General features: G+C 40.7%; 1 protein-coding gene across 4 annotated transcripts in view; it reads right to left on the reverse strand.

Moving 5' to 3' along the window:
- The window catches only part of DGKI (diacylglycerol kinase iota), a 215,083-nt gene that overhangs the window by 11,255 nt on the left and 176,021 nt on the right, over nt 1-27,807 (reverse strand). For all 4 annotated transcript variants that reach the window (XM_030481044.1, XM_030481043.1, XM_030481042.1 and 1 more), the window contains 3 exons: nt 21,653-21,678; nt 5,725-5,762; nt 4,053-4,173 (listed from right to left, as the gene is read on the reverse strand). In XM_030481044.1, the coding sequence (XP_030336904.1) occupies nt 4,053-4,173; nt 5,725-5,762; nt 21,653-21,678 (185 nt within the window). The remainder of the gene's footprint in view (nt 1-4,052; nt 4,174-5,724; nt 5,763-21,652; nt 21,679-27,807) is intronic.

Below are 27,807 nucleotides of genomic sequence, written 5' to 3' on the forward strand. Positions count from 1 at the left end.
AGATTGTCCCACGGTTTCCAGCTGTGTTTCTTAGCCCAGCTACAGACAGATCTTAAAAGGTGACCTTCCTACTACAAGCAAAAGACCCCTAATTTAGTAAGACAGTTTTGAACAACAGATAGGTCTACGTATCTGCCCTTCCTGCACAGGGAATAGAGAGGCACTGTTTTGCAGGAACAGCAGCCAACATAACTGTTCCTGCCACAGTAAGCAGCTGTTGTCGTGACACCTACTACATTGGTGCTTCAGCTGCTATTCCAGGCTTGAGCTAGTCCAGTGATAAGTATCTGGCGATACTGCACAGCAGTCTCCTTGTATGACTCACCTCTGCTTTTTCTAATTTAAGAAGGGTTATTTTCCTCCCTTCAACATCTGAAATCATTCTCATCAAGATCACAGGATAAGCTCTCATATTAACATACCCTGCATGTTTGCGGAAAGCATAAAACCATCTCCACTGTATGGAGCCTCAGCATCACTACAGCATTTTCCCTCCTTCATAATCCCAGTGCTGTGGGCCTCACTGCTGTATCGTGTTTGATTTACTCTGCTATTTTCAAACTAGGCAGTTCAAATTCCTGATGAGCTGATTTTTCTCCTGTGCAATTTTGTTGTTGCTGTGTTTTTTTAAAGATATTTGGAAGATTTTCTTTGTGTCATTAATAACAGGTTTTCTGTGTTGTGTGCTGGAGGGTATTTTACACTGGAACTCCTATTAACTTTCTCCAGCCATGTATGGGAAGCAGATAAGCTACAGAGGAAGTGTAGCCAGGCAGAGGTAACTGCCAGAACAAGAGTAAGTCTCATTTTTATCCAGGGTGGATATGAGGAGAAATTAGAAGCTGGACACAGGGAAAGCCTCAGATATTAGTAGTGTTGGGTCTAATACAAGAATTAATGTTGAGAAGATGCCAGATACCAGAGACGCAACAAAAAAAAAAAAAAAAACCAAGGGCATTATGATGATGATTCAGCAAGAGAGCTTGTTTGTGACTAAGTGCCCAGGGTAGAAATGAGTTTCATTAATTGCTTGGTTGGAGAAGAGCAGAGGCCTCTGTTAGAGCATTGTCCCATGCACTCTCTGATCCCCAGAGAATGTTAAACAAACAATGCATTTGGAGAAGCCCAGAGGACATATGTCTGGATAGCTGCAAAAGCTTCCTGCCATCCTTAGGGATAAAGGGGAGAGAGAGGAACTGAGCTGACATTTGCTCAACCTTTTTATTTGTCTTTGTCTAACAGTCCGTAATCCCTCACATTTCTCTATTCACTTCAAAAATTCCCATGGATTGCCTGCTCACATCCTTATGAGATTAATTGATCTCATCTTAAACCTTCACTAAAGAAATGGTGACTGGGTTAGACTGTGACTAAGTTAAGGTATCTGCGTCAAAGAAAATTCCTGGCAAAGCAGCCATGACAGTGAATTGACACAGGTCACATGCAGTGTGAGAAGAGACCAGAGGCAGTAAGAAAATTAAGTGAAATTATGTCTGTCTACAAAATTCAGAGGCATGTATAATCACTGTGACTAATGACATAATCCAGAGAAGTTAAATAGGAGTTAGAGTTAGCACTGGTAAGGCTTGTTACAACTGGTAAGAAAACTAGCCAATATTTGGATTTAAGGCCAATTTAGCTACCTATATGTAGGCATCTATACATACAAGAGTAAAAGAGCAATACAGCCACCCTCAGTGTGGTATTTCGGGCACAGTCCGGTTGCCCTCTGTCGTGGTTTAAGCCCAGCCGGTAACTCAGAACCACGCAACCGCTCACTCACTCTCCCTCACCCTCCCCCGCTCCAGGCATGATGGGGAGGAGAATCAAAAGCATGTAAACCCCATGGTTTGAGATAAGAACAGTCCAGTAACTAAGGTATAATATAATACTACTGCTAATAGTAACAATGATAATAATGATAAGGAAAATAGCAAGAGGAGAGAATATAAAACTAAAAGAGGAAAGGGAAAAAAACCAATAAGCACAAGTGATGCACAATACAATTGCTCACCACCCACCAACCGATACCCAGCCCAACCCAAGCAGCAATCTGGGCCTTCCGAGTAAATGCCCCAGTTTATATACTGGGCATGACATGCTGTGGCATGAAATACCCCTTTGGCTAGTTTGGGTCAGATGTCCTGTCTCTGCTTCTTCCCTTCTCATGCACCTCCTCACTGGCATGAGAGCCTGAGAAGTCCTTGATTGGAGTAAGCATTACCTTGCAACATCTAAAAACACTGGCGCATTATCAGCATTGTTCTCAGACTAAAGTCGAAAACACAGCACTGCACCAGCTACTAAGAAGGAGAAAAATAACTGTTACAGCTGAATCCAGGACACCCACACACAGACATTTTGTGCCATTTGATATGCCTACAGACAAGCCTTGGGATGCATTTGGAATGAGAGGGATGTTTGCTTGGCCTCAGCTGCCAGTCTATCATGGGTCTCCTACATGCCTTATGTGTTACCTTGTAGACCCATGCAGATGTCCTGGGTATCCAAGGGAAATGACATTAAATAGTTATGTTTAAGCAAATGAACAAAGTGCACAGGTAACTGTCAGCTGAATCAGTTGCTGGGCTCCAGTAACTACCTTGACTAGGGTCTCCCTTGAGCTAGTCACGCTAGAAGTCTGCTGCTATTAAAGATGCCCTCCTCACTTCCACTGAAAGAGGACAGGTCTCCTCTAGTATCTCTGTCATACATGTGCAAATGAACAGATCTCTCTTGACAGTACAGGAACTTAGACCTACAGGTTATCTGACACCTGTATGTAAACATATAGCTTAGCAAATAAATTTAGGAGTCAATCTCAAGCTAAATTCCACCCCAATTAACACAAACGTTAGCAGATGGATTATTGCTTCTTCCTTCCTGTGAGTTGTGCTTGTTTCTTCTCCCTGTACAATTTCTGCAGTAACTTTCAAGCATTAGCGAACACTTACTCCAATTGCCAGAGGCAGTCTCTGTGTTTAGAGCTAATACTGCTGCTGAAATAACATAGCTGATTTTGACATCCAGAAGTCAAAATAGCCATTGGTATTTTGAAGAGGGATCAGAGAAGAGTTACGAGAATGTTTAAAAGACTAGAAAATATTTCCTATAGTGCAGGAGGCTGATGACTGGGACTTTAGCAACAATATTACTGTGCTACTCTCCAGCAATCAGTGAACAAGATTATGGTAGTTCAATAGGCAGAAACTCCTAAATGTGACTGTCTCGAATGTATATACACCCACAAAGTGCTGCATAGCCTGTGTAAGGATGCCTGCAGTGCTGTTACTGACAAAGTTTAAAAGAATCAAAAGGAAAAAAGGGAAATGACATGATCACAGCCTATAAGTATATAAAAATATAAATAAATGCAAATATAAATAAATGCAAATATAAATATAAATATAAATATAAATATAAATATAAACATAAACATAAACATAAACATAAATATGTATACATATAAATATGGAATGGAGATCACGAATCTTCGTTATCAAGTCTAACAGAGATAACTTTGTTATTGAATCTATCAGAGACAGAATAATGAAGGGTTGGAAGCAAAGCTAAGCTAATCCAGTCTACAAATAAATGCAGAGATTCCTAACCAGCATGTTACTAAATACTGGAATAACATACCAATGGCTGCACGGGCTCTCCATTGATGTAAATGTTTTAGTGGAGATTAGGTGCTTTCTAAAATATATGCTCTAATTGAAAACAAAATCATTCAGAGGATTCCTATGCTAGAGGTTCTAACTAGAGCATCACACTGTTTCTTCACAGCCCCTCAACTGATGCAACTGTGAAAACACCCACTCTTCTCAAAAGCTGTCTTTACTTTCATTTCCACACTTTCCCTCTATCTGGAGCCATCACTGGCATTGATGACACATTCCTAGCCTCCTGCTCACGATGCACCGCAGGTGGACATTTTGCTGAGGGTGATCACAGGTGACTGAGGGTACTTCCAGCCGCAGGGCATGGTTTTGCCTGACTGACACTTGGCCAAAGTACAGCTCTCTGTGGATTTGCCCACTGTGACTCACCATGTTCCAGGATGTATTTCACAATCTCGCTATGCCCTGTTTTGGCAGCATGGTGCAACAAGGAGCAGCGATCAGGTCCTTGGATTAACAAATTGGCTCCTTTTTTACAGCATTCTATGAACTGGAAAAAAAAAGACACATAGAAGGATAAGATGTGAGATGCAGAAAAACAAATTTGCAGACAAATTATTAACTAATTTTCATAACAGGCCAGTACAAAAATGGAATAAAGTGAAATAAAATATTACTAAAAAGCCAGCTTTTAGGCCCTGATGAAAAGATATGTGAAACTAGAAGTATTGACAATTATCTGAGTTAAGAAAAGTGCTTTGTATTTTCTAAACAATGAGGCGTTTCGACTCCACTGGCAATGAATTATTGCTTGCTAGCAATGCTTGCAAACCACTTCTGGTGATGCTGTTGAGATGTTTTAGAATATACGTATTTGATAGAAAATTCTGGCTTCTCTACTGAAAATTCCAATTTTCCTCAGCACAGAAGACAAACACTTTCTGACTAAACCAGACAACTCCAACTCAAAAATCTGCAGGGAGGTGGGGTTCAGGTGCCCCACATCGCCTTCTTATTTTCTGCCCCCTGCCTGGGGCTGGCAGAGGGGGAAGCACTGTGCTGGGTAAGAACAGGCAGGAAACAACAACCTGCCAGGCCTCAGAAATGCTGCAAAATCAGGGGAGGAGGGGAAATGCAATGCAGATCACTGCAGAGAAGAGGGAGAGAATTGCAACAGAGGGGACATCGTTTGTGGTGCAGTACATCTGAAGAAACTCAAGAAGTTTCCCTGTCAAAGCAAACTCAGGGAAAAAGTTTTTAAGCAGCAGAAAGGAGACAATATTTTTATGACTTCTGGTTGAAGGACTGCTCCATAGATGCTGCAGACACAAGTGCAGTGTCAAAGGTATAGAAGGGGCACCTGCAGGCAAAGAGTTGGCCTAACAGTACTGTCATTTTTACAAATGGCTCCAAGCTGGCTTCTCACAGATAAAATTGCAATCATTAATCACAGTCTCCATCCAAATTTGAGGGCATGTTTTCAAATCCTGACTTGGCTACTGAAAAACACAGCCTGAATAACTGTCAGAAATGGAACTTCAGACTCTGGGCACAAAACATTTTTGCACGGGTACCTTTTTCTCCCAATATCAAACAATACCAAGACACTACACGTTTTGAGACATCCACCAGATCATAAAACAGCAAGCTGAGGTTTATTCTACCTGGTCTAGCAATTGTCTTAGTAGAAGTTAAGAAGTCTCCAGCAACTCTAGGGGTTTGGCCAGCAACCTCAGTGCCATAAAATATCCTTTACTGTGTAAGGCTGTGTCAGAACTACCCTGCTGTTCAGCACTGCATTTGCCAGTATAGTAATTTCCCTGTTTGTTAGCAACTGACAAATTGCTCTGTGCAGTGCAGTATGAATCCTGGGCTGAAAGGTGCTGTCTAACACCAGATCCTATTCACTTGAATTTCACACCTCACCTGACTGATGTGTTTCCCTTATATTCAGGGTTTCCTGGAAAGGCTGTAAAATGGCACTTGCTAGCAGTCCTTACAGCAGTCTATTTATGTTTTGAGCAGAGGTGTGATAAAATTTACGGTATATCAGACCTGCAAAAAGCTGTGAAAAAGGGGACACTCAGTGCTCTGTACTTACCTTCAGCAGATCACCAGCTATGACTGCCTGTAAAAGTGCTGCAAAAGACAAATAGAAAACTAATGTCAGGCAGAAAGTATTATGCATATAGCCTCACAGCTGAGAACATAGCTTGCAGTCTGTGCAAGTTAAGGCCAATGCCTCAGTCCACTTACATTCTCATATACTACCAAAATCAATGCAAAACCAGCACTGATACACATTAGAAAGGCAGAAGACTGCCCACACTGTACTAAAGCTGTATGGACATCAAGCCAGCATTTCTAATGCTGCCCTGGAACTGCATGCTTCTATCTGAATTTTTCAGTTGAGACACTTCAGGCACCTTTCAACAGTGTCCATAAGGTGGGCCCCAATCTCCAGCACCTGAGCCATCACTGAAGACATCAATGACAAATACAAAGAACCTGAAAGTATCCTCAGACCTCTCAGACTTTTCATGTTGATGGTGGTCAGTCAGCCTCAAATAGACTGAGAGTCCCAAGATGCAGATGATTAAGTGGCAAATGAGAAATTTATTAATAATTTTTGGTATTACAAAAACATTTTGACATGCCATTGGGCAGCAGGTGCCCCAGGTTTTTCAGGCAGGGTCAAACACAGAGCAGGAGCCAGCCCCCACCTTTGAAGCCTTTGTAGTTTAAACAAACACAGAAGAAAAAAGAGACAAAGAGGGGCAAAGTGAACAAAGATTCACAGCAAGGCAGGACAGAGCTGTGCACAGAGCTGTGAGCTGCTCACCACCCACTACTGTCTGCCCCGTGCCCATTAAAAAGAAGGAAGGCACAAGCCCAGGATCCAGCATTGCCCTATTCTGCATTCAGCTGAAAACACTATTGTGACAACCATAAACATGAGAAGCTGTTACAAATCTACTGCTATGCAGCTATTTCCTCCTTCTCCCTGTCATGATATATATAGTAAAAAACAATTATGAATAATCTTTCTGAGAAAGCACTTATTTGGTTTGCATCTTAGAAAGCATTAAACATCTGCCTCAGTTCATACTTTTCAAGAGTGCCTAAGCCCTTTTCTATCTTCGAGTCTAGGCAGTGCAATCAAGTTAAGCATTTGCTGAAGTGCCACCCTTGATAAAGATGCCAAAAGCTCACATAGGGAGGAACAAGGGGAAAAGAGAACCACAGTGTAGCCTTGCCTCTGAAAAATAACATGCAGGAAACTGCACAGTGTGAATTCCACAAGGAGCTTGTTACGGCTTCAGAAATGACACCACCTCCAAGCTAACCACTGCAGAAGAGGAAGGGTGTGCAGACAACCCAACAAATGTCCCTTTCTTTGAAAACATCTGCATTTGCGTGTGGCTTTCTGGTCTCAGCAATGCCTCATGCCCTGGCTACGCGGCAGCAGGAAAGCAAAAACCCAGCCCAGTTAAGTTCTGACTTGGGAAAGCAGTAGCAGCAATTCTTGTAACATTTTACAGCGACCATGAATTAAACTAAATCCTGCAAATCCCCCTGGCATCTGTGGGAATGAGAACACACAGATCTGAGGAATGGAAAAAAACAAACACCAGCAGATAAAAACTAGAACTGGAAAAATACATCTACATCTTTTCTTCAGATTTCATTTTCAGTGGTTGAAGTCCTTTATTTTCCCTCTCCCTCCCTTCCCCCCCCCCCCCCACCCCACCCCAGTTCTAATACTGCCTTAGCTCAAATTAATAGCGGAGCAAAGTTTAACCCTTGTGCCATTCATTTTGTTTTTTTCCTCCTTTTTTGCTGATCTGGTCTCACTGCCACATATATTCTGTGAGCTGCCACAGTCTGGAACTGTATTAAATAATCTGCTTTTCTAACACATATGAAAATCAAATGAACTGGTGACACCAGCTTTTCATTGCCTTCTACATCTTGTATTTTAAGATATGGCTTCCCAGAATATACTTCCTAAAAGGTAGAGATACCTTTTCTTATGCAAACCATACTTAAGATTATAGTTCAGAAAAGCCAGGAAAGACATCTAGAAAACTATGAAGTAAAAAGAAAAGCCTGGCAAGCCGCGAGAAATCTTCCATGTTGAGTATCCATAACCAGAGGTTGGTCTGATGATAAGGCTATTAGGATAAAGCAGCTCTAAAACACATTCAACATAATTAGACCAATCTTTTCCTCTCTTTCCTAATGCTCCAATCCAGCAAAGCATTAAGGCAGGTGCTTAGCTTTGAGATAATCACATTCTTTCACCAAATCTACCTGCACACTTAGGTGCTTTCCTAGAGTAGAACCTATTGCATAAATGAATACATTACAGCTCAACAAAACCAGCTGGCATAAGAAGCAGATTAGACTACAGTAAAATAATTCAATGCTGTAAGCCAGGATGCTGGAACACTTAGAAGCTGTTGAACTAGAAATGCAGAAAGGTTCTTTAGTATAGGGAACACATTTACATAAACATATGAATATTGCTTAGCACACTAACCCCATAAACCCAAATGAGACTGCTGGACATATTGACAAGGAGGGTGAAGACGGCAAAAATCACCTGGTTGTTAAAGAGGTAGTAAAACAAGCAAGCAGATGGCATTGACGAGAGAGAGCAGACTGAGAAATTGAACAAAAATGCTGTTAACACACAATGCCAGGCTAGCTTAAAATTAAAAACATTAAAGTTAGAACGGTTTTATTTTTTCTGAGCAACAGTGCACCACTGGTGTAATATATAACATGAGTTATGTAATTGTTTTATCATATCATAAAATACCTTCAGGTCTTAAAGATGGCTCAAAAATAACTTGATTTAATAAACATTTAAATCTAGTCATTATTCTCTCAGCTTTTCCCAAGACAAGGATTTGTCATGACTAATAAAAATGTTTTATTACCTTTTTCATTTATTTAGCAAGCAGATTTATTGCTGATGAAAGATGACAGCTTGACAAAACTGGAGACTGAAATGCTCTGTCCGTATAATGAGGAAGTGCTTGGTCTTCCATGGTGGTAGACACCCCAGGCTCCCTTCTCAGCAAAGCTCAGCAACCCTAACCCTCTACCAGTACACCCCTTCGGGCAGCCCCTGCTCCATACCTGCTCTATCACTGAACTCTGTTGAACTGCCAGCAAAGGTATCAGTCACTGCCCAGGGTGATGCATCATGACAGAAACAATTACCTGCTAGGATATGGACAGCAGGTCCATATGCAGACTATGTGTGTAACAACTGCTAGAGACTAGCAAACTGTCAGTTTCCACTGGGTGAATTTTGAGATGGGGTTCTAACCACCCCTGCGGGCCACCTTGCAAAAGAAACCTCAATTAAAACAAACACACATACACAAAACAACCCCCAAACGAACAAAATAAACCCCTATACTTGACTTAGAAATTAAATATTGAATAGCTACAGGTGGATAGTGCACTAACAGGAAAAGAAAAAGCCACATTAAAAAGACTGTAAATTAAATTCTGGTAATGCTGCAAGCTACTGCAGCTTGAGACATGGGAAAAACAACTACTAGCACACCTACACATGCTGAAAATAATACCTTTCCTGTGGCATGTGCCACTCTTCATTTTTATGTTAGTGCCCACTGCCTCTATTGGAAACAGCTATTTTTATTTCGCATTCTAAAAATATACATTAATGTCACTAAGTTACAGTAAACATTTTTGTTTCCCAGCCATATAATTAACCTACTAAATAACAATTGCTCTCTGGTTCTGCATGTGAAGTCGGCAGCATTAAAAGAGCACTGCAAAATCAGTCATTAAACACTGGGAAACAGATAACGAAGGAGATATTTGTATCTAGTAACTTCAGAGACTGCAAGATGCCTAGGAGGTCTCACAGGGCTGTCTGGATGGTCAGAGGAGAAAATAACCCTCCATAGAAAGCAATCTGGTGTCCCTGCAATGGTTCCTGATGTGCATCTCCCTTCACAGACTATAGAAGTTCTGGGGAAAATTACCTCTAACTTACAATACCTAAATGATGAGACAAACTAGGACAGAGAGGGGATCCTTCAGAATGGCATCATGCCAGAAGACATGTCTGATCACCTGTGAGAAGGACAACAAAAGAAGAGCAAAATGGAGGTTCTCCTTTTCTTTAAGGCCTTCCAAGGTATGATATTCCTAGGACCAGGCAATGGTCTTAGTCTCAGAAATTTTGGGAGCTCTCTGTGTAACATACAGGTACATCAGGAAAATACCTCATATATATAAGGGCTAACAAAGACAGGCCCACAACTTCAGCATATCAAAAGAAAACAGCTGGAGAGGAGCAGAAGTCACTGCTACCATCTCACTCACTTCAAAAGCAATGAAAATTCTTAGAATTAACACAAGGAAGAAAAACTTCAACCAACAACTACCACTTCCCATTTGCCCTGCATGAAAACTCCTTCCTGATCCCAAAGCTGTTGATCAGCTGAACTCCAAGGACATAAGCAGGGCTCAGCACCAGGCTACTATCATGGAAGAATTTTGCTGCTAAAATACTTTCAGAAAGACCATGGAGAAAAAAAATCTTATAAACCCTTGTAAGCAACATCTCAGGATCACAAGATTCTTTGTTGAAAGCGAGTTGACATGGAAGATGTTTAGTAAGTTAGTTAAATAATCATTAGTGAGTCAGTGAGACGAGTTGTCTGTCACTGTAAAGTATCTCCAAGGAAAGTATAGATCTGCAGTCTGCTACTGTCAGTGGTACAGAAGTGTCTTTTTACATGAGGAAAAGTTATTCATAAACCATAAATATCTTCCAGAATTTACCAGTCATATTCCATATCTGATCTGACCCTTTCTACACCATATTTCATAGAATAGAATCATAAAATAGTTAGAGATGGAAAGGACCTTAAGATCATCTAGTTCCAACCCCCCTGCCATGGGCAGGGACACCTCACACTAAACCATGTCACCCAAGGCTCTGTCCAACCTGGCCTTGAACATCACCAGGGATGAAGCATTCACAACTTCCCTGGGCAACCCATTCCAGTGCCTCAACACCCTCACTGTAAAGCAGTTCTTCCTTATATCTAATCTAAACTTCCCCTGTTCAAATTTGAACCCATTACCCCTTGTCCTACCACTACAGTCCCTAAGGAAGAGTCCCTCCTCAGCATCCTTGTAGGCCCCCTTCAGATACTGGAAGGCTGCTATGAGGTCTCCACGCAGCCTTCTCCTCTCCATGCTGAACAGCCCCAACTTTCTCATCCTGTCTTCACACAGAAGGTGGTCCAGCCCTCTTCCCATCCTCGTAGCCCTCCTCTGGACTTGCTCCAACAGCTCCATGTCCTTCTTATGTTGAGGACACCAGAACTGTACACGATACTCCAAGTGAGGGCTCACGAGAGCAGAGTAGAGGGGCAGCAGTTTGCACTCACTACTGCTATGCAAACTAAGCCATGATGAATGCTATTAAATATGTATGGCTATTTTGAAGCTCTCACCATCTCCAGGCAATTCTTTAGTGAGGGTCTAAGAACTGTCACAGAAGGGAGCAGAATTATTTAAAACTATGTTTTAAAGAATAAGTACCACACAAATGAATTGTCACATCCATCATTAAAATGCAGCCAATTTGAGATCTAAGAATGAAATACAGTGTGAGAGCAAAGTATTATTTGCAATAATGCATCTTACCATGGGTTAAAAAATACCAGGCTAACAATGCACCTGTTCAGTGTATGACAACATTTAAGCACATGGGAAATTATAGCAGATTTCAACTACTACAACTCCAACAGAATTAGGGCTCATAAAACCTTTAGCTTTTTCAAAAGACACAATAAGACAGTTGATTGGAAGTGATCAGGACTTGTAGAAATCTCTTTCATCAGGCAGTGCCTGCAACTGTCCGGTCCTTTCTAAGACACAGCAAATGCACTAATTCAGTGCTTGGAATTGATATGCCATCCACATTTCAGTGCTGGATGTTTCTTACCAGCTAGAGGCAACTAATAAAAAAATATTAGACATCAGAGCTTTGGTGTGGAGTTCATAGAATTTGAGCCTCACTGTCCACCACCATCTCCTGCTAGATTTACTCAGGGGAACTCTTAAGGAACACCTCATTAAATACTGCTTCACTCAAACCCTGCTGAGCTGATAATGAAGAAGAAACTACAGAAGAAGATGACATCACCAAATTTCTTGAGTTATTAAATGTAACTTGGCCTTCCAGAACATTTCTATCTCTTTATTTCTGTTGTAGACTTTGTGAAATTCATAGAGTCAGAAATTTGAAGTAATTACTCTTTTACATGTTGAGAAATTAAAAGCTGACCCTGACTTCAAGAGTGCTTTTACACAGCTGGAGTCTTTTGAGCTGTTAAAGATCAGCATTATAGAAATGATAAGAAAACAAGCCCTCATTCTCAACTTCCCACTAGTTTTATAGAAATCAATAATAACTTCTATTTCAATCACTCAAAAAGCTACCCTCTTGAATATGAAGTCCATATAGATTATAATTCAGAAATGCATTCTTTTCTCTGTAAATAACAATTTGCTTGTAATAGCTTTGTACAATCTAGTAAAGATCAAATCTAATATGAAAAACTGACAGCAACATAACTTACCCAGAAATGTACAGAACCGACTTTTTTTCTACTCTAGTCATGATCTTTAACCTTGGCCTGCAAATGAGGGTGGAGGGCACCATGGGGAATTGGTTTGTGGACTACTTCCAAAATAACTGTAAAAAACTAGCATCTAAGATATAAAGCAGTACATATACTTGATGTTTCTGAAGGGTCTGACAGTCCTACAGAAGAGTTTGAGAGATCCATGGTGCAGAAAGGTTGCAAATCTCTGCATCTGAGCTTTTACAAACCCTTTACCTGTTCTCAGTATTTAATCTGCTTTTAAAGTTACAGAAAAAAAAAAAAACCAACCACCCAACTTAAAAATATGTATGCCAAACTATCTACATAACTGAGAAATTAAATTACAAAATTAATAACGCTTTGTTGGAATGACTGTGAACTTTCAAGTCTTTGATCTGCAGACAATCTCAAGTCTCTCCGAAGCTGATGATGCTTAAACATTTCTCTTTGAAGCTAAGCTAAGTGGAAGGAGCAATTAAATGTTTCTTCATGTATTTCATGCACCTGCGAGTACTTGAAGCAACTACTGAAGACCATGAAAAAAAGTAAATGGAAGTTAAGCCTTATGTGTTGTGGGGTCTCCTAGGTGCTGACAAAAAAACCCCAACAACCAACCCAGAAATAAATGGTTAAATCTTTGTGTGGGTATAAGAGAGGCAAAAGGCTAGCAAAAATAAAAGCAGCAAAACACCCACTATGCAGACTTGCTTGAACTTCTGTACAAGAAAATCACTACTTCTGTATTCACTGAAAAAGGACTTTATAACCAACAGCTGTCTGACTCTTTCAACCACATTTTCCTCCTGATAGAACAGGGCAAAGGTGCCTGAATAGGCTAACTGATTAGGCAAAAAAAAAATAAAAGTTGTACCAAGCCCATATAAGGAACACTTCCCTGCTTCAGAGCCTGTTATCATACATATCAGTTATGTCAAGATAAGGACACAAACATTTGGTTCTATTATAACCATCAAGACTGAATTTTCCTTACAGCTATGCACAGGAAAAGCTATGTTCAGGGAAAAAAAAGTCAATATTCATGAAAACACCCTGTAAATACAGCCCACGTACTGATGAGGAGTCTGCCTGATCATAAAGCTTACTAGTGCTGTACTTACTAGTGCTTTGGTGGTAAGACTGTTCGGTATATCTGTGTCAGGTGTTAGCCTACATCTTGTTCTCTTTTTATGCTGATTTTTACTTCCACATAGAACTACAGCTGACATATAGTAAAAGAAAAAAATTCTCACACCAAACAGAAGAGTATTTTTGCATTATTTTTAATATTTGGTGTTGAGCAATCAAATTGAACATCTTCAGCAAAAAAATGGCTAACCGACCAGGAGAATCAGTCTCACATTTCAATGCTCAAGAAAGAGGATGCATTATAACTGAACAAGGGGCTATTTGATGGGGAACTTGATTGCCAGTAAGCCTGTAGAAACATCAACTTATAAACATAGTTATAGCTTAAAAAGAAAAAAGTATTTCACTAGCCATTTTAGAAAGTCTAGCCCTGTATGTCAGTGATACCTTTTTCTATTCTAACATCAGCCATGAGAAAGAAGATGCTGGTGGTCTGCGTCTGAAGCAGCTGACTAGCATGGGAATGGGGAAAGGTTCCTGGAATTTCTAGATGAGTTCTGCCTCAGCCTACAGATAACATAAGAACCACGATGGAAGTATGACTGCAAAAATATGTGCATTTTAGAGGCTTCCTGCCTAGAACATAGTATCTCTTGTGCTACCTAAAGCACAAGATGTTTTGATGTTTTGTTTGATGTTTTAAAATCCTCCAAAATATACATGTTCACTGCTACCGCCACTGTCCTAAAGAAACAGGTGGTAAACTAGATTTTCCCACAGGATTTCAGCTTTGGGAAGGCTTATGCCACTTAGGAAATCCGAGACCAATGGCACGAGTCTAGGTAGCTCATGACAGCAGGGCTGTGAGGCACTACTTCTATGAAAGACAATCAAACAAAGAGCCTGAGAGCTCAAAATGCTCCCAAGAGATGAAGAAAACCGTCAGCGCGGCAACCTGCTGCAACCAAAAGCTCAAAAGCACATCAGCTGAACAGCAGCCAAACACAGATGTCTGATGACTGTTCAGCAATGGGAATTTTATGGAGGCCTTCACACACTATCTCGACCTAATCTATCTGAAAAGGAAAATGTGTGCATAATCAAGCGCTCTCCTGTGGTTTGAGAGACACTTTTGAAGCATGCTGGCCATCTGATTAAGTCATACCTCAATAACATCTATTTCTAGGATTGCACAAAAAGGTAGAAAACTCTTCTAAAACATTCATGGGTTGTCTTTTCATTACAAAAGCACTGCGTCCTGTGCAGATTAAAAGGAGAGAACTGAGATAGTTTAGACTGCACCTGTTTGCCTAACTTGGGAATAAGACAAAAATTTTAACACGCAAAAAATCATCCATTACTCAAGTAGTTATAAATATGCATTACAGACTTTTTTTAAGAATTTCAGATTCAAACAACATGCAGCATCAAACCACTGTTTAGAGAGAAAAAAAAGAAAAAAAGTAAAAATAACCACGCAGGCTTGCTGGAGGGAAAGAAAAGCTAAATTCTCACTTACACAGAAATCCCTTCATGCAACTCTGGAAGGATAAAGAGTCTTTCAAGCAGATGTAAATTACACTCAAGCTGCCTTTAAGGTCCCATTTGCAGTGTCAGACTAGTTTAAAGGTACTTTGATGCCAATTAGAGTCCGCCCTGAATTGTTTATGTGGCACTGATGCTGAGTTGAGAGTGCAATTGATAGTTAAGAGTGGAAATATACAGACCCTAACGCCAAACTTTTCCTGCAAGACTGTTTAACTCAGATTTACAAAAGGAAGGGATGTCCAAAAAGAAAATGGACTTCCTTTGTAAATGGTCCAAAAGCCCAAAGAACAGTTGCAGATAAACTAAGTACCATCTGGCAGACATCCTCTCTTTTTTTTCTTTCCTTTTCTATTTTTATTTTTAAGCCAAGACAGGAACAATTAATGTCATTTTCAGGAGCGATGTAGTGGACGAAAATGTCTCTGATTAAGCAAGAACACAAGGCAGGGAAGACTTTGGCTGACTAATGCAGCCACTTTATCAATAGAGTGGCACTACTTTGGCAGGAAGAGAATTCTAGGTAAAATAATTAAGCAGTCATTTATTTTTTATCTAAAAATTAAAAGGATAGCAAGAAAAGGACCATTGTTGGCCATGCTGTTCCTCCCCCTTCCCTGACTTGGTGGACCATTACTACCACAGGCACTCCTACCACACTCCTTTCAGATTTTTGCCACTGCAAGGCTGGCTGCAGTGCCTTTGCCTGGCAATATCTAAGTAACTCTTCCTCAACAAGCTAGGGCTTCGCAGTAGGACTAAACAATCTGAAAGTTAGTTTGAGCATTTATTTGCTGACCAAAGTCTTCCGTGGATGGAGCAAACTGTTTTCTTGTTTTTTCTTGTTATCCTGAGAGATATCTAGAGACAGAATTATGCCCCAAGCTTCCAGTTTGAACCTGGGGAAAGCAATCATAGAATCATAGAATCGTAAGGGTTGGAAAGGACCTTAAGATCATCTAGTTCCAACCCCCCCGCCATGGGCAGGGACACCTTGCCCTAAACCACGTGGCTCAAGGCTCTGTCCAACCTGGCCTTGAACACCGCCAGGGATGGAGCATCCACAACGTCCCTGGGCAACCCATTCCAGTGCTTCACCACCCTCACTGTAAAGAACTTCTTCCTTATATCTAATCTAAACTTCCCCTGTTTAAGTTTGAACCCATTACCCCTTGTCCTACCACTACAGTCCCTAAGGAAGAGTCCCTCCTCAGCATCCTTGTAGACCCCCTTCAGATACTGGAAGGCTGCTATGAGGTCACCACGCAGCCTTCTCTTCTCCAAGCGGAACAGCACCAACTCTCTCAGCCTGTCTTCATATGGGAGGCACTCCAGCCCTCTTATCATCCTCGTGGCCATTCTCTGGACTTGCTCCAACAGCTCCATGTCCTTTTTATGTTGAGGACACCAGAACTGTACACAGTACTCCAAGTGAGGTCTCACGAGAGCAGAGTAGAGGGGCAGGATCACCTCCTTCGACCTGCTGGTCACGCTTCTTTTGATGCAGCCCAGGATACAGTTGGCTTTCTGGGCTGCAAGCGCACGCTGCCGGCTCATGTTAAGCTTCTCGTCAACCAACACCCCCAAGTCCTTCTCTGCAGGGCTGCTCTGAATCTCTTCTCTGCCCAACCTGTAGCAGTGCCTGGGATTGCCCCTACCCAGGTGTAGGACCTTACACTTGGCTTGGTTAAACTTCATAAGGTTGGCATCGGCCCACCTCACAAGCGTGTCAAGGTCCCTCTGGATGGCATCCCTTCCCTCCAGTGTATCAACCGAACCACACAGCTTGGTGTCGTCGGCAAACTTGCTGAGGGCGCAATCCCTGTGGAAAAGTCTTCTAATAGAGGCTAATTTGAAGGTCACCATTATAAACCCACTTCACTGCTAAAACACTCCTGGCTCTACACAAATCCCTTCTAAGGACAGGACATCCAGAGGATGACTCTAAGTTACATCATGGAATTACCATCTGCCAGAATTTGAAAGACCTTCGAGTGTCGCTGTTCGTCTTTCCAAGCAGAAAAATTGTCCTTCATCTTCTGTATAATATTAATTCATCCATCTTAATTTCTCAGTCATCCCCTATTCCCTCATGAATTTGGAACTAATTGCAGGAGAAAAGCCCCACAGAGAAAAAAACGCAAACAAAAAAAAAAACCAAAAAAACCCAAAAAAACCAAAAAAACAATTTAAAAAAACCCAAAAAACCCAAACCACCACACAAACAAAAAAAACCCACACCAAAACAAACCCACAAACCCAGAGCTTAATCACAGCAAAGCTTCCTAGAAATTATGCTGATGCAGCAAAAAAGCATTTCTGCTGGAAGCAAACAAGGCAAAAAGCCCAGTTTCATGGATTTATAGAGAAATGAGAAGAGCAAAAGAACAGAGACAAATCTTTGGAGCTTCCTGTCTGTAGATCATAATGCATAAGGATTAAGCACAGAGGTTGACTGCTACTTGAGGTGTATTATTATAGCCACTCTAAACTTTGAATAGTTCCGTCAAAGGCAAGGTTCCTCTGAAGTTAGGCAAACAAGTATTGAACTGCAACAACTCCAAGTTGCCACTAGATAAATAATATGCCAATGGCCACGCGCTGCTAAGAGCACACTCAAGAGTTTGCTGGTGCTTTTCTTTCAGAAGACTGAAATGGAAATAGAACTCATTGTACTCTTTTTAAGAGCATTTCCTCAGTTGCTCAGGTGATGATGAAGAACAACTAACTCAGTTACACAAGGTAACCAAAGAATGATAATGATAACCCAGATGAAGCCAGACCAAAGCTAATATAAATTGTAAGATTATTCAATGCATTTGCATTGGAAAATTTGTAGACAGACTTTTTGCAGGCCAGCTTCGAATAAGAGTGGGCAAGACATGATCTAGCACACAAACAATGTACAGAGCAGTATTGAAAGGTGCTGGATGAAGGAAGAGTTTGGTAAACCTCAACTGCTCACTCAACAGCAATCAGGCAATGACTGTGTACCAGCCAGGCAATGCATCAGAAGTCTGCAAGCCCATAACAATACCACACCTGATCTAGAAACAATGGATTTGGTTTTTTTCACTAATCTCCAACAGCTTCAGACGTCCTGAGCATAAGACCGGGATTTTTATAGAGTGAAAATACAGCAAGTGGCACCATTCACTAACAGTAGAGATGCCTGTTCTCCATCTCATGACATCCACCAGGTCTTCTGTGGCCCTGCTGTTTGCCCACTGTTGACTCTCATCAAGTCCCAACACCCAAAGACGACGACGCTCCTCCAAGGCTGCAGGTCACGTAACTGCACTAGGGCACACATGACTGAACAGGCAGACCTTCCATTTCATTCTTCAGAGCCATCTCTCTAATCTCCTGTCTAAATGAGTATGCTTTGGTATTTACTTAGCTTGTTCCATTTTGTCAGCTAGTTAGGGAATTTGGAGGCTAGAGGTTTTGTCCTTTGTGTGGTTTTGCTTGTTTTTTTGTTGGTTTGTTTTTCTTTTTTAATTAAAAAAAATAGAAAAGAGAAGAAGAAGATGGATTTCACTCTTTAGTTACATATTTTGCATCTACCTGTACCAAGAACAAAGACACAAACCTTCTCTACAATCTTTAAAAGGTTTTGGGATTTTCTAGCAGTACTGTTTCCCTTTCTGTGCCAATTAAAATGGCTGTGTTTTCTGATAAAGGCTGATAAAGATGCCTTTAACACATGTCCACAACAAGGAGCATTGTGTGCTGTTACAACTGTTCAATAGATGCCCAGTTCCAGACAGATGGTGCTTTATCCTCACCCTTTCTTCAAGACAGAATAATGCATTGTCCCAACAGGAATTAACGGAAGTGCCATTCACATTAGACACTAATGCTCGTAGCAGCTCTTACTACACTACAGATGCAACTAATGCTTGAAGAAGGCAGTCCACACTGGAGGAGAAGTAGGACATTCAGAAACCAAAGTGAGGAGCACAGTACAAGAATCTATGCAAAATGCAACCTCCTAGTCAATGGGAAAGAGACATTTCAAAGGAAGACAGAAAGAAACAAAACAAACAACACAGAAATAGTAGGGGAAAAAAAATGAGGACTGAAGATTGCAGCAGACAAAACAAAGATCAGAAACTAAATGGGAAGTTAAAACAAAAGATCCAACACAGCAGAGAAAGTGCCTTTTCACAGCAATGGCCAAAACATCATGTCATCAGAAAACCAGCACTAGAAAGGTGCCCCATAACAGGTAAAAGCAGCTGAAACACAGGACATAGAGTGATACCAGGGAGGGTAAGTTATTCTGCAGTTGGACCTTGCCCCGTTGTGCACCCCAAAGCATTATCACCTTATAAAATTACATGTGAATGTTTAACATCTTAAATAGGCACATAGTTGAGTACCGATTAATAACAAAAATTTGAGAGTCTCAAAACTGATGCCTGGATACCTACTCCAAGAAAAATCTACCAGGAGATGTCTGCATAAACACTACAAAAGAGGCAATTCAGAGATAAGTTTTCAGCTCTCTCCTGGCCCCTCTCTGGTTTTGTTCAGACAAGAGATTTCAGATTCAAGACTAATTTAAGATGCTTCCACACATGCATAAAGTGGACCGAGAAGCACCTAGGCTCAAAAGAGCTCATGCTGCAGCACTTTTTTCACATTTTCCTTCTAGCACTGTGCTCATTTACCATGGTTTGAATGTGGCATAGCAGAAGAGAGGAAATCCAAGTATTAGACCTCTCTGTCTGAAAAGTCACTGAGGTATGGATAACAAATCTGGTTAGATACTCCACAGGCATGAAACACAAAACTAACAACTATCACTATCACGTCACTAGTTGTTCAAGGGAACATAGGCCTTTCGTCTGCATTTCAGAGAAGGTTTCTTATGGGAGAAAGGGAAAATCGGGAAGGAAAAGGCTCTTCAGAGATGTTTATCAAACCTGAAAAACCAGACCCTGGCAGCAGATGGTAGATGGCAAACAGGAAGATTTTGCTAAAAACTAGAACAGTTTTTAGCAATACTGGAAAGAAGGAAATCATTATGACAGCAGGAAACACTAAAATTTAAAGATACACAAGAAAATGCATTTACAATGTCTATTGCTCTATTAATAGACAAAAATGGAGCAATAGAATAAATGCAAGGGAAATGAAAAAGCAAGAGCAATCTATCACGAACAAGCTTATGCTCTGACAAGCAGCTTGAGTCCAGGTCTTGAAATAGTGCATTAGACCATAATGTTTTCAAATTTCTTCTGAGGATCGAGTAAATGGCGTATACCGTTAACTTCTTACAGGCCTCCAGTACTTTATATTAAGAAGCTGTGTTCATAGTGAAAAAGCAGATGAACTATTAAATAAGAAAATTACCTCTGGTTCACAGCGTCAATGAGCTGTAAATCACCAGGTACACCAGGAAATTAAAACTATACTTCTGCCATTTTGGGCTCTTATTTGTCATGGGATCCACTCTTATCAGACACTAGGAATGGACTAGATGGGCTAGATATATCTTTGATATGACATGTTTGTCCATTTTTGTGGTTTTCTTGTAACTTCCTTTACTAAGAAATGACACATCAAGGAGATGGAAGAGAGTTTATTAATGACAGTATATTTGACAGCCACTATACTGGACTAAAAAGATCTTGGCTGGAGCCAAGAATAATGTAGGTTGATACCTAACTAGTCACTCCACACTCCAAGTGAACGTACTTCAGTGACACACTTCCAGGCTCGGATATCCTTACATCTCCATTTGCTACAATCCTTACTATTCCCCATCTGGAACTTTCTTGAATACTACTTACTGTACTGTCTAAAAATTTTTCTGTATGCAATTGTGTAATTGCATACAAATTGAATGCCAGAAGAAAATAGATATTTATTTCTCTTGTGGTCCAAAATAATGTTCCGGATTCAGACCTACAAGATGATCTTTCTCCTTTCAGTCTCTTTCGTCTCTTTTTTTTTTCCCCATTCCTTGTGCAACTCTGCCAGTGCAATTACCACCTCATTTGCAGTATGCCTCTGGAATTCATACCAATGCAACCATACTTTAATATAGTCTAGAGGGATAATTATACCACCTAGCTCTAAGCACCTAAGTTGGTTAAGTTATTAATCAGCTAGTCACTGAAAAACCCCTCTTTCATCCACAGAAAAAGATCAGATCTTTCAGTGTTCTTCAGAACAAGCATACTACCATAACCTGCAACTCTTGCTACTCCAGCCATGAGATTTCTACATGTAGATGCTCCTAGCTGTGCTAAATTCTATACCGTGCTACCAAACTGACTTTAGTGATAACCCAAGACATTGTGGGTTCAAGCCTTTAAAACATAATACACACTTTTCTTCTACAAGGTGCTGTCCTGTAAGAGTCATGAGAGATCAGCTCACCTTCACAAAAAACATATATCGTTCTTTAAGCCAACACATAATTTTCCAGAGATGAAGCCCTACACGGTTGTGTGAATAAATTGCAAACACTTGCAATAGTTCCATTTCATTGAACAAGATTCATTTTACAAATAATTCAACACAGGCTTAACTTCTGCCAGCCCCAACTAAATGAACAAGCACTTGATGTCTAGGGGTCAACAATGTTTGAACAACATCAAAGTTTAATTTTTATAAAGTAATTTTTCTCCACCACAGCCTGTGTTAAAAAACAGCATACTAGCTTTAGTCTCATGTTTAATATGTTCTTACTATCTATAAAACAGATCTTACCTTGATCTTCTGAAGAGACCGGTGACCTGGAATAAAACAACAAAGTCCAGTCAATCTTTTGGTTTGAAAAGGCCACAATTAAGTTCAAGTGTCACTGTGGGGAATGTGATATGGAGGAACTTGAAGGTTTTATTTTTAGGCTTTATTCTTTATTCCTTAGAAGAGAGGGCTGGAAGGCATTTGATGAGAAAAGAGCAGAAAAGGGCAGAGACCTACTCTAGCAGCACGCTCTGCAGACCAGAATGGCCGTATGGAGTCATGTCCATAAGGCAGCTGTCAGCTGCACTATTAAGTATTCATGCCAAGAGTGTCTGTAGGTACTCGGCAAAAAACTTATCTACTACTGTTGCTGTTGGAAATAGCTGATGTTACTGGTAATAAAGTCCTGATACCCCTGATATTATTGGAGGGACAATAATTAAGTGTGGGACAGGAGAAAACCTCACAACTAGGATGGCTGAGGAAATTATAGCTTCACAGGAACTCACAGTCATTAAGGTGGCCACTTTTCTTACCACAAGTCAATGTAGTGGCTAGCATAAAACACTATTCATAATCCATAACAGTTCATGCCATCTTCACAAAAGCAACAAAAGCAGACACAAAAAAAACCTAAAACAAAACAACCAAACCAAAACCAAACAAAAAACCAACCAAACAAACAAGTTTGGACAGATGTAATTATAGCAAAAAGCAGCATAATAGTAGCAGCATAAGAGTTACAGGATTCCCTAACCAGTGGCTTAAGCTTCTCATAATACTCCAAGAGAATGGGGGGTTATAAAACTTAAGGGACCTCTCAGTGCATGCAGTGATGAGCAGAAGGACCCCACTGAATTCCAGGGATTTGTGTCACAGCTCCCATTACTAAGGATCACACTCCTCATCATTTTGGTCAGCACTCACAATAAACTAATATAAAAAGCTGTAAAATATTGGCCCTCCATTTTCCCCATTGCTGCAGTAGCTTGTCTTAGAAAAACTGGGGTTAATTGTACAGCCAAATCTGTGCCTTGGTTGTTTAGACTAGATTAACAGCACACAGTGGATTGGATCATTGCCTCAGCACTTCCCCAGCAAAGATTCTCAACTGCATATATAGCCTTCCCACCCAGGTAACAGTGAGTTTGTTCCTGTGGTGAATGGGACAATCCACGCTTCCTTTCAAAGTTATATTTAATTTTGCACCAATGTACAAAAATAACAAATTACCAAAGATTTAAAAACATTAGTGTTGCCAGCAAACAGATCAAAGCTGGCATAAGAAAAGCAGCCACAGAGGGATGAAGGAAAAGAAGGAACAAAGGCTAAAAGAGCACATGTATATTTAACTGAGTCAGCAGGAGATGAGGGTTGGACCAGGGAACAGGAGGGTTAGAAACCCTGTATTTAGAGGAATAAAGGAGCTAAGGAAGGAATCATGATCTCATTCCATAACAGAGGTCTGAAAATGAAGGTTGAGGGATTATAGGAGTTCAGAAGCACATATGCAAATATGTAGGTGCAAACAGGAAAGATGGAAAGAAAAGAAGGAAACTTTCCTAATGAGGTATGCAAATTTTTAAGTTTAGAAAGAGAGATTTGCAAAGAAAGAGAGGAAAGAGTTACAGCACAGCTGGAGCAATGGTCACTGTGAAAGGAAAAAATGTGGTTGCCTAATTAAGATTCTGACTGTGCAAGAAGCCAATGTGTCTGTATGGATCAGAATTAATTAATCCTCTACTCCCATTAAATCCCCTGATTGCTGCTGAACATCCTAGGCATGTATCTTGCTCTGCTGCCAACCAGGCCAGCTCTGCCCTCATACTTCAGCCATGACTGTTGAAATACAGTAGGAATACAGGTAACCCAGAGGATTAGTAGGCATCATTAGGACTCTGTCCCACTGCTTTGATCAGTTAGTTACAGGCCTTCCTGCACAACCCCCAGCAGAAGCCCTCCTGAAGGTCAAAACACACAGTGTTTCCTACAAGGTTAAAAAGTGCAGAATGGCCCATATCAAGAGGAGAAAGTTTTTAGGTACTTAAAAATATTTTTACATGCAGGAGTCATGCCAGGTTCCTTAGCTCACGTATCCTGGCTCTCCGCCCATTGACAATGCAGTATCCTACAGCATCTGTAGAATTTCTTCCTTTGGTTTGCTTCTTAATTGCACAGTTTCATCACTTTTCCAATCTTTATTTGAAACAATAAAATAAACAATAAAGATTATCCTACAATTTGGCTCTTCTTTATGCTGGTAAAACAGATGTCATTAGTTCCTTAAAGCATCAACAACAGGAGACATACTATTACTGCCTTCTCAATTAAAACACTGAGGGGAGGGATGAAAATTATGATAATTCATATTAAGTACCCCAAATTACTATGTATTTTTCAAAATACTACTGTCATGTACCTTTGTTTTATGCCTTTAACACAGTGGTTAAAAAGTAAAGAAATCTAACAGATACCACTGTTGCTAGTGACAGTGTTATCATTTGAAAGGCTTCATCAAGCATCTTTTGGAACTGTGGAGCCTGGTATCCCGAGAAAAGAAGGTTTATATAATCACACATCTTGATATGTACATATGCACCTTTCTGCCTCACCCTAGCAAAGTTTGAGCTTGCTGGCTCATTTCACCTACTGTTAACAGAGGGGCTGAAGACCCAATTCCCGCTTTCCCAAGGAAATACAATAGCATAAGCTCAAACTTTCTGTCATAGCTGCAAAGTCACAAAGGGTTTTGAATATCTCAGCCACAGGAAAGCCTCAATGCGAACTTCCACTATTGGAGATACCAAAGTTTCAATCACAATAAACTAGGCTTCCTTTGTTCCAATATTGACATAAAATAGTGGCAAAAGGCAAAGAGGACTTTCAACATTCTCCTACAATTTCAGGCCATAGATTTTAGCAGGGGGGAAGTTTTCCAAACCGTGCAAGCACTGGCCTAACTACACCAAGGGGAGTCTTGCTTGCAACTACAATGTAAGGAAGTAAGGCTGCTGAAAAGTCCACACTAATAATGTCGGGCGTTTTATGCATTGTCTGGTTTACCCCATGCTCATCACAGGCTCTAAGGGAGGAAAGAAAGAAGTCTAATGACCTGCTCTAAACCACATATACTCATTCCACAGGCACAGGGGGCTTTCTTGACAGGAAAAAAAATAATCAAGTGGATGCTCATATTTCTGGTCACACATCTTTCTCTCAGGTCTGTAAGAAGTGTGAGGGATATGCTGTGGCAGCACTGGTCACGAGATGGGTGTCCTGAGAAGGGAGGATTCTCAGCTGCTAACATCCACGGTAACCATCTATCTAGCACCTGTCAGCTGCCCTCCTAGTATGATTCTAGCTGTGTGTTTGACTGTCAATAAAGAGGCAAGTCATCTTACAATGTCCATGCCTCAAAAAAAGTAGAGATAAGTCAGAGATATTTCAGAAGAACTAATATGCTGTCAAGATCTGTGGTCCCACCTGGGCCAAAACACTTGGCCTAATGAAATCTTGAAGAGGTTTTCATTTGGTTAAGCAACAAAACCCCCAAAACCTTCAGGAAAAGGTTCAGACACTGCAATATCCTGTTCTTAGCCATTTCAGAACAGAATAGCTTATTTTTTATATGAACTGCTAGCTTTTTCTGGTTTTATCTTGGTGTAAAATTAACTTGCAGAAAGGCTCATCACCTCCCTAAGAGAGTAAAGACAGGCCAAATTGTCTCTGACTGGCTACATTTCCAGAAATATGAGATTAAATTAGCTCTTCTACCAACAACACTGTTTTCCCATGCATAAATGTAAAAGGGAAGCCCAATTTCAAGTATTTTCACAAAAGATATTAATCTGATTTTCATACTGCCCTGGTTTGACAGATGCTTTATGAAGAGCTATTGTATGACTAGTTAAAGCAAAGACAAATATTACTATGACGACAGGGAAGGGCATCAGAAGGGAGGAGGAAGAAAAGTGTGTTATCACCTCCATTTACTTTCTGTGCTGTTCATACTCCTCCTTTCTCTATAGGTCCTGCAGTAGTGTTCTCCTGTTGCAGGGTAGCAAGCTCTACTCAGAACTGAAACAGCACTTGCAAGCCTCAACCTGCAAGAGGAAGCTGTGCATTACGTATTCCACTACTCCCTATGCAAGCAAACCAGTACTTTTTGTGCTTAACGCAAAATGCAACAGGATGTCCCAGGAAATGAGGTACACATATTTAGAAATGCATTAAAAAGCCATAGTAATAATGTAAAAAGCCATAATAATAATGTAAAATAAATCACATATTCACTAGATGTTTCCAGCAAATTGGAAGACTTATGATACTGAAGGTGTGAGACATGCCCACCTAGCACAGCTCTGTGCCTCAGAATTAATGGTCTGATCCAAAGCTCATTGGAATTTTTCCAGTCACTCTTACAGGCTTTGGATCAATTTCTGGCAAAAATCTACTCCTCAGAATAGCAAGACAGCCTTCAATATCATACAAGCCTTCCCCGAACAGCAAAATACTCACAGCTGTTTCCAAGTGCTCTCTCTAATGTGCAAGCAATAGATTTATTTAGCACTGGAAGGATGGAAGAGGGAATATTCATTTCTAAGGAAGGAAGGGCAGGGACTGTCACAATTTTGAGCCTAGTCAGCCGAGGCTTAGGAACCTCAAGAAATACAACCAGCCTCCAGCAGATGAAATCTAAAAAAATTTCAGCAATCGGTTACGTTACTCATGAAGACAAAAGCCTCTGGAGAAACAAAGCCGGAGCTGATGTAAAGCAGTTATTTTAATCAATGAACCTGTAGCAGAAACCATCTGCACCAGGCCTATTTAAAACCAGACATTTACAATTTAAAGGCCAAATAACAATCTGTGTGCAGCAATTCTGCTGGGTTTTATGGCCATTCCCTTTTTTCCCTGCTTAAGCAATGTATTTCTGCAAACTTTCTAATTCAGTCTAACAGCCGCCTGTAACAAGGAGAGGGGAAGAGCTTTCAGATTAAACCCATTCCTTTTCATTTTGCAGATACATCTTTTCAGAATCAAATGTGGCATCCCTGTTGGATTTATTTGCATATTCCCGATAGTAATTGAAGAAAATTATTAGAACAGTAAGTGTTTTTAAAATAAAGGTGAGGAAAAGCCCTCATTCAGCAATCTGTATCAATGCCTCTGGTACTGGGAGTCCCTTGCAGCCACAGCTGCCAAATGTGCCCTGTATCTTACTGGCAGGAAGGCAGATCTGCTTGCTTTCCTGGTCCCTCAGCATCTTCTACTTGGAGGCGCCCAGTAAGAGTTAAACATAATGCTCAGCCAGGGCATCACCATTTTCTGCCATGGCACCTGATAAAAAATAAAAGCCTAAGAATTACTGAGAGCTTCCCCACATTTCCACTTTGACCCTATACATGCCCAATTCAGAGTGACCTTGACAGGCTAGAGAAGTGGGCTAGCAGCAATATGGCAAGTTCAACAAAGGCATATGCAAAGTCCTGCACCTCAGAAGGAATATGCAACACGACAGGCTGAAGGCCTGACAGCCGGAAAACAGCTTTGCAGAAAAGGATGCAGGGCGATAACAGAGTACACGTTGACCATCAGTCAGCAGAGTTCTCTGCAACAGCGAAGGCCAACGGCATAAAGGGCTGTATTTGCAAAAGCACAGCCATAAGGTAGATGGGAAGTGATTTTTACCCTCTACTGGGTGCTTGTGAGACTTGAGAACAAGACAGACATTGACACCTGGACTGAGTTCCACAGAGAGCTGCAGAGATTGTGAGGGCATATGAGAAGAGGCTTAGAGGCCTGAGTTCGTTCAGTTAGAAGAGAAAGCTGAGGGAAAATCTTATCGCTGCCTTCAACTACTTAATGGGAAGGAATAAAGAAGACAGAGCCAGAGCCTGCTCGAAGAAAGAAGAGTTGAAGAAATAAGAGGAAAAGCAACAGTAACAAGGTGGGACATGTTACTTCATTGAGACTGGACATTAGGAAGAAAAAAGTTCACCATGGGGATAATCAACAGAATAACAGGCTTTGCAGAGAGATTGTGGAATCTCCAGCTTTGCACACATTAAAAATTCATCTGGAAAAGTCTCTGAACTACCTCATCTAGCTGGACCTATTTTGAACAGAGGTTTGCATTAGATGACTTTCAGAAGCCCTTCCCAACCTGAGTATCT

Source organism: Strigops habroptila, chromosome 3, assembly GCF_004027225.2.
Source record: "Strigops habroptila isolate Jane chromosome 3, bStrHab1.2.pri, whole genome shotgun sequence".
NCBI classification, from domain to species: domain Eukaryota; kingdom Metazoa; phylum Chordata; class Aves; order Psittaciformes; family Psittacidae; genus Strigops; species Strigops habroptila.